At 40.4% G+C, this 12546-nt stretch overlaps 2 protein-coding genes across 6 annotated transcripts in view; one reads left to right on the forward strand and one right to left on the reverse strand.

The window, feature by feature from the left end:
• ATP2C1 (ATPase secretory pathway Ca2+ transporting 1) overlaps window positions 1–2928 on the forward strand; it is a 45063-nt gene extending 42135 nt beyond the window's left edge. For all 5 annotated transcript variants that reach the window (XM_066320694.1, XM_066320703.1, XM_066320719.1 and 2 more), the window contains 3 exons: window positions 239–334; window positions 1113–1254; window positions 2102–2928. In XM_066320694.1, the coding sequence (XP_066176791.1) occupies window positions 239–334; window positions 1113–1254; window positions 2102–2238 (375 nt within the window). In that variant the 3' untranslated portion in view covers window positions 2239–2928. The remainder of the gene's footprint in view (window positions 1–238; window positions 335–1112; window positions 1255–2101) is intronic.
• Window positions 2929–6791: 3863 nt separating this feature from the next.
• Window positions 6792–11962, reverse strand: ASTE1 (asteroid homolog 1). The gene is made up of 4 exons (XM_066320732.1): window positions 10584–11962; window positions 8751–8961; window positions 7533–7728; window positions 6792–7276 (listed from the first exon to the last, which is right to left on the reverse strand). Exons 1-4 carry the CDS (start codon window positions 11895–11897, stop codon window positions 6982–6984), a joined length of 2016 nt encoding a protein of 671 aa, XP_066176829.1. The 5' UTR covers window positions 11898–11962; the 3' UTR covers window positions 6792–6981.
• Between the last annotated feature and the right edge of the window lie 584 nt (window positions 11963–12546).

The following is a 12546-nucleotide window of genomic DNA, read 5'->3' on the forward strand; positions in this document are numbered from 1 at the left end:
CTTGAATAAATCCTAGTCAGGATGATTCATTTTATCACAGCTTGGAATTACAAATTTTTAGAGGTTACAGGTATGTAATATTTGCTTTGTGATTTAATAAATCAGCTTGGGGCAAAGAAGTTACTTTTGCTTTCATTTCTTAACTAGTAAAACTAATTGTAGAATTATTGTAATGATTTTGTTTAATTGTAGAGGGTTTAAAGCATGCTAAAGCCATTTCATTTTATTTTGTCGGCAGTTGAGAGACAACGTAATAACACCACGAGATACAACCATGACCTTCACGTGTTTTGTATTTTTTGATATGTTCAATGCTTTGAGTTCTAGATCTCAGGTAAGTGATTCATATTATCCATTTACACAGTATTAACACAATATTAGGAGTTTTCTTTGAGGGAAGATCTTGCTGTGTTTGTTTCAAGTGTTTTCCTGTAGATATACTTCACATCTGCTATTAAGCTCAGAGTTTCATATATTTACTAGGTAGGATTTCTTAAATTGCAGATAAGTTAATTAATTTGTTTACATGGTGATGTCCTGACAAAAGCAAGAAAGTTGTTAATAAGAGTGAAGTGTGATGGTCCTTTGTATTGCTGTGTATACTTGGTTGGTTTTTTATCTTCCTGGAAATTCTGTAAGTTCAGCAGCATTACCAGAATGTGAAATTTCTTGAAGGCTTTGGCTTTTATTTATTGTAATCCTAACTCTGTAGTCCAAGGAAAATTTCTGAAACTGTGGTGTTTTTTTTATCTGTGTGTATTTTTTCATTTGAAGGAAGCAAGTCTGAAATTTTGTGATAGTATACATTACTACATTTATTGTAATTTACAGTCTTATCTGTAGTGAAATAGTGTAGAGGTAACCTTTTTCTGATGAACTGTAGCTGTGGAATAGTGATCTTAATATGCAAGTTGTTGACTATGAAGACAAGACTTGTACTGTATTTGCCAGGGAGAAAATGCAATTAGCCTGTTCAGTAACTTGTTCTGGATTATCTAAGAGGTCAATGGTAGTATTTTACATTTTTTCTAAAAGTCTCAATGCAAAGAAACTGTAGTTTCTTGTCTAGATAATTAGGATTACATGTACATTGTAACATATTTTTTTTTCAGACAAAATCTGTGTTTGAGATTGGACTTTGCAGTAACAAAATGTTCTGCTATGCTGTCCTTGGATCTATAATGGGGCAGTTATTGGTCATTTACTTTCCTCCACTTCAGAAGGTTTTCCAAACAGAGAGCCTGAGTGTCTTGGGTAAGAACAATTCCCTTTTCAAAACTGTGCATTAAGGATTAATTTATAAATGTGGTGAGTGGTGGTTCTGTAAGAGCACTTTCTGGCTGTTTGCATACAACAGGAATACAAAGCCTGCTGATACTTCTTGTTTTGTGGATAGGGTTTTTTGGGTGTTTTGTTTATTTCATTGATTTGATTTTTAGTTTTTTGAAATGTTCTAGATGTTTTCTTTGGGAAGCATGATTTAAATTCATGTGGTACATAACTGATCAGTGTGTTCTTAAATTTCTATAAAGGTGCTTACTTATTTGGGAGATTTTAATATAATTTTTTTTGCAGGCAAAATTGTTGACTTTGTAGTTTTCTCAGCACTATTAATTTAGTCGTTTCACAAGTTTTTCCTCTAAATATAAACACCTTATTTAGAAATCATGATCCTTTAATATTGATTGCATTGTCATAGGGTAAATAAACAGGAGGATTTAAAGAAGCTATAAAAACATAATGCCATTGGCCTCATTAAGACTTAGATATATTACTTCTGTGGGTTTTTGGAGTTAAGTGATTGTAATGAAATACATTTATTTATTGTAGCATGATTTCTGATTATATTAATATTAATTTTTCAGAATTAATTCTTTTAGTGAAAAAGTTTATGAAATATTTTAAAAGCTTTTAATATCTTGTGTGTAGTTATGATTTGTGCATAAACCATGCATGTTAATCTTCTGGTCCTGCAAAAAATTAATTTCTCCTGAACTTTCCCAGTGACTGGGAGGAAATTTGAAAGTCTTGTAAGTCTTGTTGTTTTTGTAAGCCTCAGCCTTATATAGCAATTTTGAAGAAGTCTAATTATCTCTTCCAGATTTACTGTTTCTTCTGGGACTCACTTCCTCTGTGTGCATAGTGACTGAGCTAATAAAGAAGTTTGAAAGAAGCAAGGAAAAGATCCAGAAACGTGGAAGTTCTTCTTCATCAACTTCGTCTTTTCTTGATGTATGATGCATATTGCATTCTTGTGTTTGCAAACTTAGCGATTGCTGTCTAAAGATGTTGGAGAAAGCAAAACAATATCTGGAGGATAAAGAGATCCTGAGGGCTTTTGACAAGTCCTTTGTTTCACTGGCTAATGACGAACTTAATGTTTCAAGACTGTTTAGAATTTAACTTCCAGCTGTGGAAGTAAAAAATGAAATTATGCAACTTTGGTAACATTTTTCCTCAAACATAAATTTACTTTTAAGATTGAATGGTATTGTGGGGGGGAGGGGGCAGGGATTAATTTAAAGAAAGATCTAAGCCCAAGTCCCATTTTCTGCACTTAAAAGGTATAACTGTGTAAAATCCTTCTCTTAGATATAAATATTTTAGTTTGTTTTTATTTAAAGCATTGTACTATTCTACTTTTATGGTGGTGGGACTTTGCTACTAATACAAGGATAAAAATATTTCAGAGGCATTCCACTGGGTTTAGAGTCTGTCACAAGAGTGCCATATTCTAGCTACTGTATTTATTTACTTTATCCTGCAATGTGTAAGCAGCTCAAGTACCTTGTGCTACAGTTTTTTTGTATCCCGTTTGGTTTTTTTTGCACAGGATGTGACCGCTGTCGGATCACTGTTTTTCTTTTCTTTTTCTGTGATTGAAAAGCCTATACTGCAATTTGAAGTAAATGTTTGCTTTTCTTATAAGTGTATCGTCTCTTTGTTTTAAAAGAAACTGGCATTTATATCAAATGAATGAGCTTGTTTGATTGCAGATACAGGCTCTGTTTCATGTCTTGTTCCATATTTACTTTAGCTTGTGACTGTTAGATCACTTGAGTCATTATAAGACAGTAGTTATGGAAATTGTTTGTAGTGTACTGAATTAGAAAATTGATGCAGTAATCCTCACTGGGAAAAATAACCCCATCCCTCTCTCAAAGAAGCTTCATTTTACTTCCTTCCTTCCTGTTCATAAAAACAACCTCTTTTTCCTGGTAGGGTAACTTTGAATTTTAACCCACAGATTTACATTTTGAGCTAGAAAGGCATTATAATAAATTTGTTTTGACATTGTAAAAGTATTTTTAATATATTGCAATGTCTGAATACTCTAATATTCATTAATTGGAAGTAATGTTTTTCCTCAAAATAGTCTTGTCCTGTTGTCATCAGTGTCATCTCATCAGAGAAGAGAGTGTCATCAGTGTCTTCTCATCATCCTTTCAGGAAATGCAAGGAACTATCACCTAAAGAATCTTGAAAAGAGGATGTCTAAAGATCTCTGTGGGGAGTCAAAGGCATGGTGGTACCTCTTTCCCTTGTAAACTTGTGCATGTGCATCTCTCCTCACTGTAGCCTGAAAATGTGGCAGAGGCCCATGCTGACACAGTTGTCATCCTGTCATTTGAGGAGGAACTGTCATGAACAGACACTGAGATATTTCTACACTTGCCATTGTGACTTGCCCCACATGCCATACTTGAAAGTGCAGTATGAATTTCTCTGCTAGTGTTACTGGAATTGTTTTCTTCTTTTTGCCTGTAGGATTCCTAGACTTTGCCAGGAAATGGGCTGCAGACATGGCATGAGTGCACGTTAAGTCTGCTTTATACATGCAATTCATCCATGGCTCTCCCTGACCCTCAATATGCCCATAATATCTGGACTACCAATGTGCTGGAAATGTGGTTGTGTAAAGACAAAGATCCTCCAGTACCTGGCCCTCATCTCTTGCTGGGGTTGCTACCACTGAGCTGGGAGTGCCTTAACAACATGACTTCTTACAGAAATACTCCCATGTCTTCCAAGCAAAAGTTTCTTACGTGGAGCAGTTCTGCCTTTTAGAAGTTGGACAAATTTGACAGTTGTTGAACAAATACTGTGTTTGACAAGTGGGGCTCTAGCTGTTCAGTATTGTAGTGTGTTCAGTATTTCAATACAATTTCAGAACATTATAAAATCCTCAGTGTTCTTTAATAAAGACAGATACTAAAAGCTGACAGTGCATGCTGATGAAGAATCTTGAACAAACCTTGATTTTGGGAAGGGACAGCCACTATACCTTTCACATTAGTCTTAACTTGTGGTTGATATTCTTCCACTGGGATTTGACTGCTTTGTGCTCTGCTCTTGGTCTTGGAGTCCCAGAAATCTAGGTAAGTACAGATGAATGCTAGATTCTTGTCTTAGCTTGGAAGTCATTGCCAAGTCTTTGAACAAATGTTACTAAGTGCCCCTTTCCCAGCACAAGTCTCACTTTCTGAGTAAGGTATGTCGTTCTAGACAAATAAAATTTCAGTCTCTTAAGGACAACTTTGCCTTATTGCAGGGTGGTCTTAGTTCAATGTAGTTCACTTGAATTTGCCCAAAGTTTTAATGCTGTGTTTTCTAATGAAAGGCAAAATACTAACAAGTAATAAATCTAGTTCAATGTCATTATATATATAAAAAATGCCTGGACTGAATTCCATTTTCATTACTTTGGCTCATCTTATGATTCATTACCACTTTACAACAGGCTTGAGAAGAGCAGTTGAATCAATAGTGGGAACTTTCCATAAAAACTAAGAGGCATTTCTTATGGGGTGGACATAAGTAACAACCAAGGAATTTACTTGCTTCTACTGAAGCATGGAATAAAGAATTTTGGTTTTAATAAGTAAAGACCCTCTCTAAAAAAAATTCCTACAAAGAAGACAGAAAACCTATAATGAGTCAAAAAGGAAACTCTTAACACTTTAAATTCTACATGGTAACTCTAGAATGAGTAATTATTTTTCTCAGCCTACAGGACTGGGTTTTGCAATGAGTGTGTATCATTTCATCAGCAATAAAGAACAGCTGAATTCTGCATTGAGAATATACTTTCACTACAGTAATTCTTAATAATTTAATCTGCTTTCACAAAGGTATTCTCAAAATGCCATGTGGTCACAGCAGTGTTTTTATCCCGATGTGGAATATTTGACCTTATCCAGTCTTCTGAATGATCTAATTGAAAGTACGACTTCTTATTGAGCCTCAAGAATTTTTGCAATCTCCAGCAGTTTTCTGATAAGGGATTCAGAGTAAATGAAGATCTCTCTTCTCACCAGCACTAACCAAGTGGAATCAAACAGCCCTTTATTTTTATACTTAAGACTTATTTTGCATGTGACTATTTCTGATGATTAAAAACTCCATGGAATTACAAGCTTGGTAAAATAAAACATATGGGATCATAATGGAGAAGAGGATAATTTGGACAATTAAGAATTTCCTTTTTAGTTAGTAAAATCGGTAAACCCTTTCAACTTTTATTTAAAAGTCATCTGATGGAAATGTGATGCTGTAGGCTGCTGTACATAGAAACCTATGGAGAAATGGGTTGTGAGGTTCTGGCTTGTGGTGTGTTTGGGTGCCCGTGCCATCTGCTGGTAGTTCAGTAAGTAGCAGCTTTTGTACTGGGGGAAAAAAGTAACAATCTGCTAGGACAGGCTGTATCTTGAAACTAGTTTTCTCTTTAATGTAACATCTTACAGATCTATTCTTTTCTCATTGACTATATTTGGGCAGTATCAACACTCAGCTGTACAGTATAGGAGATCTTTCCTCTAAACCCTAAGATATGGTGAGTTACTTCCATGGGAACAGAGCTAATAAGGGAGCATAAGCAGGACTGAAAACTTGAGCGCACAATGCAGGAATCAAGCTTGAATTCAGTTAAGTTATGGGAGAAACTTTGATTATTAGAGCTAAAAGTCATGATTTTCCTAAATGCAAGAAAAGGTATGGGGATTCTTGAGAAGAAAAATCCCAAATGTAGCTATATTTTACATGGGGGAAAAACAGAAGTTTCATAAGAAAAGCATTTATATAAATTGACTAATTATGCTGGAAAGTTTGCTAATGCAAAGCACTGAGAAACAGATGATGTAGGATTAAAAAAAAAAAAATTGGTTTTCAGTATTACCATGTTGATAGCAAGGGTTTGTCAAGTAATTAGGGCAACCTAGAGGAAGTCAAAACAGTTCTGGTTTTTAATATAGCCATTGTAGAAAGAGTAAGAGACAACAGCTTAATAGCAGAGGCTTGCACACAATTTCTGTGAGAACTACAGAGAATTAGCAAACCTGTAGAAACTTGCTCCCATGTGATGGCTTTGTGTGTGCATGCAACTTTCTTTAAATACATCACAGGGGGAAAGGGAGAAATAAAATCTGGTTTCTCCCTGAGCATTGACAAAACCTGTAAGGCTGCAAGCACAACTTACTCAGTTGTCACTGAGCAAAGCTACGTCTCTCTGTGAGTAAAAGTAATCCACCAGTAATGACTGATTTTACAGTATTTTTAAACCTGTCAATTTCTTTTTTAATCTTAACTGTTAGACCGTGACCACTGTGTTCCTCAAATACAACTTTAAAGTTGTATTTTTTTGTAAATTAAGTGTTCAGGGAGATGAGGCAGAGCAAACTATAAATGTTCATGAAAATAGTTCCTCTAAAATAGTCCTCCTTTGAAATGCTGAACAACTTTGCTCTCATTTTCAATTAGACTGATACCCTAAAAAAAACCCAAAACACCACAACTTTTAGACAGCATTTCTTTTATACAAATATAAGTTACAAAAAGGTAAAGAAAAAAGAAATCCCCTGAAGCAAAGTTTTTGGTAAAGACTGAATCAGGAACTTGTGTGAAAACAGTTCCAATACAGTCACATTTTTAAATGTTACTTCTTTCATCAGCATGGCATTAGAAGTTATTCCAAGAATAATGCTTTCAGTCATCCACTTCCAGTGATGCAAACCTATTAACATTGCATAAATGCTGAGTTTCTGGCACAGCACATCGGATGGCTGTTTTCTTCTTATTAGATGCTTTCCTCTTTTTGCAGGACTCTGATCTGGTCTTGGTCATCTTCTGAAAGAAGTCTGGAGATACCATTGACTCCACTGTATTTAACAAAACCAGATATAGCTGAGCCATTTTTGGAGATGAGATAAACAGATTTTCCACTGAAGGTGCTGATTTAAGCTCTTGATACAGTCTGTGCACAAGGGTCCCAGTGTAAAGCCTGCTCAAAAGAAGGAGAGAATCTGCATTTAGAATTGCACCTCAACAGGACAGGTACAGAACCATGTTCCTTGATGACAAAAAACATACAGTATCCAACAGTAAACTCCTATGCTAAGAGTATTTGTCTTTATAATTTCTTTAAAGAAGGAAGTTCTACTGAAAGTACTGGACAAAGGAGTTTGACAGAGAAAATGAAATGTTAACACTTTCCATCAGGGGCTTGTGTGGAAAGCAGATCTCTGGAAAAATCTTACCTACTTAGGTCTGGCTCAGAGAGAGGAGTACCAAGTAGCTGGTTCAGATACAATCCCATTTGAAGACAGCACTGCCACTGGCAAAAACTGTGCGCAGCATCTAAATCAAAGTCGTTATTTTCCAATTTCTTTTCCTTCCATTTTAGAAATTCGTTATATGCAATGTTGTCATCTTCAGCAGGTAGAACTGTGGGATCTAGGTTATAAAAAGAACCCAAAACTTGGAAATAAATTTCTGCTGTGAACAGTACAAAAGGAGGGTGAAAGGAGGAAGTAGCCAGGTGGGGTGGTCTCTTTTCCCAGATCATAATTGATAGGGCAAGGAGAAATGGCCTTAAGTTGTACCAGGGGAAGTTTAGCTTGGACATGAGGAGGAATTTCCTCAGAGAAAGGGTAATTAGACACTGCAATGGGCTGCCCAAGGAGGTGGTGGAGTCACTGTTCCTGGAGGTATTTAAGGACAGACTGGATGTGGCACTCAGTGCTGTGGTCTGGTTGACAAGGATGCATTTTGTTCAGTCATGGATTGGACTCTCTGATCTCAGAGGTCCTTTCCAACCTAACTGATTCTGTGTGATCATATCCAAACAAGCTTTCCACCTCAGTACACCCCACTTGGAAACCTTGTCAGTCTGGTTTCTATAAACCAGAATCTAAAGAAACTGTATAACCCCAGCATGCATTGTCCTTGCCATCAAATGAAGGACTCCTGGAGGAAATGCCCATAACCCTAACAGGTATAAATATTACTGAAGCAATTTATGTGATTATTTAATACTTTCAAATATGCAATGAATAAGCAGAAAAAGTGTGCCTGGGGAACTTGCATTTTTAAGTACAAATGATTTTAGAAAAACCCTAAAAAATATATCACAATGCTTCAACAGTAGTTTTCTTGATGCCTGAGTATGTTAAGCTTATTTTTTGTAGCTTTTATATCTGAATTAATATCTTGATCCTAAAGAAAGTACTTATACATGCAAATTAATGCTTTACAATGTAGTAGAGCACTGTTTTACCTATATAAAATGTTAAATTGATGGTTAGCACTTTTTCTTTGTGCACATCAATGCAGGGAGTGTGACACCTCAGGATATAGTGTAAATCAAGGCTAACCCCTCTAAATTTGGACAACTCACTGTAAGTGTGGAAAAATGAATTATGGTCTGGATTTTTGTAGTAGCTGAGCACCTAGAGCTGTGTTCTTTGGAGACATACCTGGATCATTGGTTATCCTCTGCAGTTCTCCAGAAACTATCATTAGAAGCAGAGCCTTTAATTGGTTCAGCTTAACTTTTGGTTCTGAATGACGTGTCCAGTAACACGTTACAGCAACAGGGAGTTGTAAATGGCTTGGGAAAGGTTCTAGGAAACTCATTTTCACTCCCAGAGTCTCCAGCAAAAGCATCTGACGGCATGATGTGGGCACCTGAAAATAGATTTAAAAATTGGAGGTAAGAGACTTGATCTTTTGTGAGCAATTTCTAAAAGGCCAGTAAGTTCCTGGGCAAATTAGTTACCACTTTAGGTTTTTGATAAAAAAAAATTATTTAAGTTTCATATTCTGAACAGGAAATATTGTTTTAAATGTTGCTTAAAACTTAAAAAATGACACAGTCGAACGTCAGATAGAAAGATAAAAGTAGCAAATAAGTAATTAATTCCTAGCACATGTTCCCTTTTTGCTGAGCCATGTAACTTCCAGAAAGTGGTGTTACAAATTTTGTCCATAACTTCATGCATGCAGAATTGCAACAGGCTGTTCAGCTGCAATCCAAGTGCTTTGTAAACCTTGATTAGGATTGTTTTGCCTACTCTTAGGCAGACACTCCCACAGCAGAAGAGAAACTGAAGTCAGTTTTGCTGGATCATTTGAAATGCCGAACAACATTTCTTCATCTAACCTTCTGTTCAACTGCTAATTCCCATGTATTCACTAAGGAATACTCTTGTAGTAGCAAAGCTTAAATTCCTCAAACAGCACACACACCAAGGTTGAAGTAAGGTGTCATTAATGTCTCTTAACATGAAACTTGTATTTTCAAACTCTTAAGTGTTGTGTATTGTTTAAAAAGTGCGTGCCAATAACCTATGTAAAATAACCTGTACTTTGGACCCACAGCTATCTGTAGCATTTAATGGGTGTAGTAGTGATAGACTTGGTTCCTTTACAAAGGAGCCACCAGCCAGTGATAAAAACACTCAGCACTGCCCACACACAGAGATGTGTTAACAGTCAATCTGAACGCCAGAATGGATAGAGCATGTGCCTTAACGCGGAATTAAAACACACGGTTTGTATTTCTGGACGTTGCAGAAATTTCTGCATACGAAACCTCAGCTACACAACATCGAGAATGGCAGATCACTTCCCATTATGGCAAGAGTTACAGTCTTAATCACTAGAATTTACACAGAAGTGCTACTTCTGTGTAATGGTGACTGGAAGGAACCTAGCACAACTTTCCTGTGATGTTCAGGTGTTGTTCTGCTCTGTCTGGCAAGCATCAGAGGTTCCACGTTAGCAGGAGTACACCTGGGGCAGATAAAACTGCTGGGCAGCTGCAACATTCACACGTGAAATAATGACTTCTAGTAAAAAGGCATGGGTCAGATTTTGTTTCAGAGCACTGCTCTGAAACATTCCACAGCTTGATCAAATACAAATTAGGTCTTGTAGTGTTAAAATCTGACTTCCCTAAACTACATGAAACTGATTTCCTTCCCATAAAAAGCAAGTATTAGTGTAACCAAATACACAGGATGAAATAAGGGCTTCCAATGGAAAATTCAGGGAGTGTTACATGTACACACACTAGAACTTCTCATATAATTTGTCTTGGTACACTTGGAGGGGGCAGGAAGGATGAAGACAACCTGATGTAGCTTCTTAAAATATCATAGATACTTCTGTGTTAAGTAGTTACTTACTGAGGTGCCTTAGTTCAGACATCACATTCAGTGGCCACATGGCAAACGTGAGTCCCAGCTATTTTTGTGTCACTCTGAAACACTGTTAACCCTGATCTGTTAACAGTGACAACCATTTACCTCCATTAACTTGTCCAAAGGAAAACGATCATCACAAAAATCTGGAGGCAGGCTTGCTGCTTGAACAAACGTTTTTTGAAGTGTCTTTTGGCATCTGTCAAATTCACATACAGTGGGCAGCTCGTTGGTCTGCTTACTTGGGGAAGCATCTTCAGTACTGTGAGATACTCTCAGAAGCAGTCCATAGATAACTTGTCGGATGGGCAAAGCTGTGCTATGAGCACTGGGTCTCTGCATGTTCTCCACCTGAACGCGGAGGAAGGTACTTCTAAGTATCAGGGCATTGATGACGAACGGGGCCAGCTTACCTTTCGCCAAAGCATCGAGTACCCACTGTGGTACGTCTGCTTTCCTGGCAGCCTCGCACTCATAGCTCCCATTCTGAAAGAAGTCCTCAAGATTCACCTCAGACGGAGCATAATCCTCCATTGAAGTGCACAGGAGTTCCCGTATTTCTTCCCTCTGGTGTTTCTTGAGGTATTTCAGCACGTTGTCCAGGGCCTCGGCGGGCTCCGCAAACTGCGCCAGCCACTTGAGCAGCCCCTGCAGGCGGAGGTGCCTCCCGCCCCTCCCGGCCGCGCAGCCCCTCGGCAGGCGCACCTTGCTGAAGAACGCCTCCAGCGCTTCCAGGCCGACGTAGTCGTTCCCGTTCATGACGGCGAAGAGCGGGAGCAGCGCCTTGCTCAGGCGCCCGAAGTGCCCGCAGAACCTCTCGGCGGAGAAGCAGCGGGCGGGCACGTAGCATCCCTGCGGGCCGGCGGCGGCGCGCACGCCCTGCCACTGGAAGTGGGACAGCGGGCAGTACCCGCCCGCCAGGTCAAACACGAAGAAGTCGCTGTCGAGGGAGAGGACGGGGCAGCCCCAGAGGTTGGCCAGCCCGGCGATCTCCCGGTCGGCCTCGGCGAAGCACTGCACGAAGGGCACGCCGAGCCGGCCCAGCGCCTGCACGAAGGCCTCGCGGGTCAGCAGCGGCACCAGGCAGCCGCCGGCGCCGCGGGACAGCCCGTGGGCCGCCCGCAGCTGCTCGGCGGCGCGGCCCCGCAGCGTGGGCAGCTTCCTGTCCTCGGCGCCGCGCCCGCCGTCCAGCACCACGAAGGGCGCGACGCCGCAGGCCCGCAGGGCGCCGAAGAAGCCGCGCACGGCCGCGGCGAAGGCGCCGTAGTCGCCGCCGCGTCGGAAGTCGGCGTCGGGGGCGAGGCAGAGCCGGTGGTAGAGGCTGCTGCCGTCGATGACCAGCTTGGTGTCCCGCACCCGCAGCTCGGTGAAGAACACCCCGCGCTCCTCCACGAAGCCCGTGAGGCCCTGCACGCCCATGGCTCCGGAAGCAGCGCCGGCAGTGACACGCCGAGCCCTCCCATCCCGGCTCCGCTTCCTCTCGCTCCGCCCGCCCGCCGTCTCCTGGCGACGGGGCCGCCAGCAGCGCGGGAGCGCCGCCAGCCCCGGGGCACACGGGGCACACGGGGCACACGGGGCACACGGGGCACACGGGACACACGGGGCACCGCAGCCCCGCCGTCGGGACGGGCGCTGGAGCGGCAGGAGGCGGCGGGTCGTGAGGCACCCCCGGCTCCCGGGGAGTCCCGCTGTCCCGGAGGAGTGAGGAACGGGACGCCGCCCTCGCCCCTTGCTGTGCCGGAGTGTGGGTGCTACCTTGTGTTTTGAGCCTGACACAGTCTTGTAACAAGGTAACATCGCTGAGGTTATCCTAGGGGATCTCGGCTTCCCGAATGCGCGTCAGGGAGATACTAAATTTAATAGTCGAGTACATTTAACCCTGCTTTACCATCACCCTCAAGCTCCTTTTCTTCCAGCACTAATAATAAAATTTAGTTATCATTTCTCTAGGAACGGTGAAAAACTGAGCTAAGTGAGATGATGTCACTTTAGCCTTGGGTAAGTTTATAAATATGTTACAGAAAATAATAATGGAGCCAGTGTTAAAAAGTTAATTTTATTTATTTTT

The sequence above is a fragment of the Sylvia atricapilla genome, chromosome 1 (genome assembly GCF_009819655.1).
Source record: "Sylvia atricapilla isolate bSylAtr1 chromosome 1, bSylAtr1.pri, whole genome shotgun sequence".
Classification (NCBI taxonomy): Eukaryota; Metazoa; Chordata; class Aves; order Passeriformes; family Sylviidae; genus Sylvia; species Sylvia atricapilla.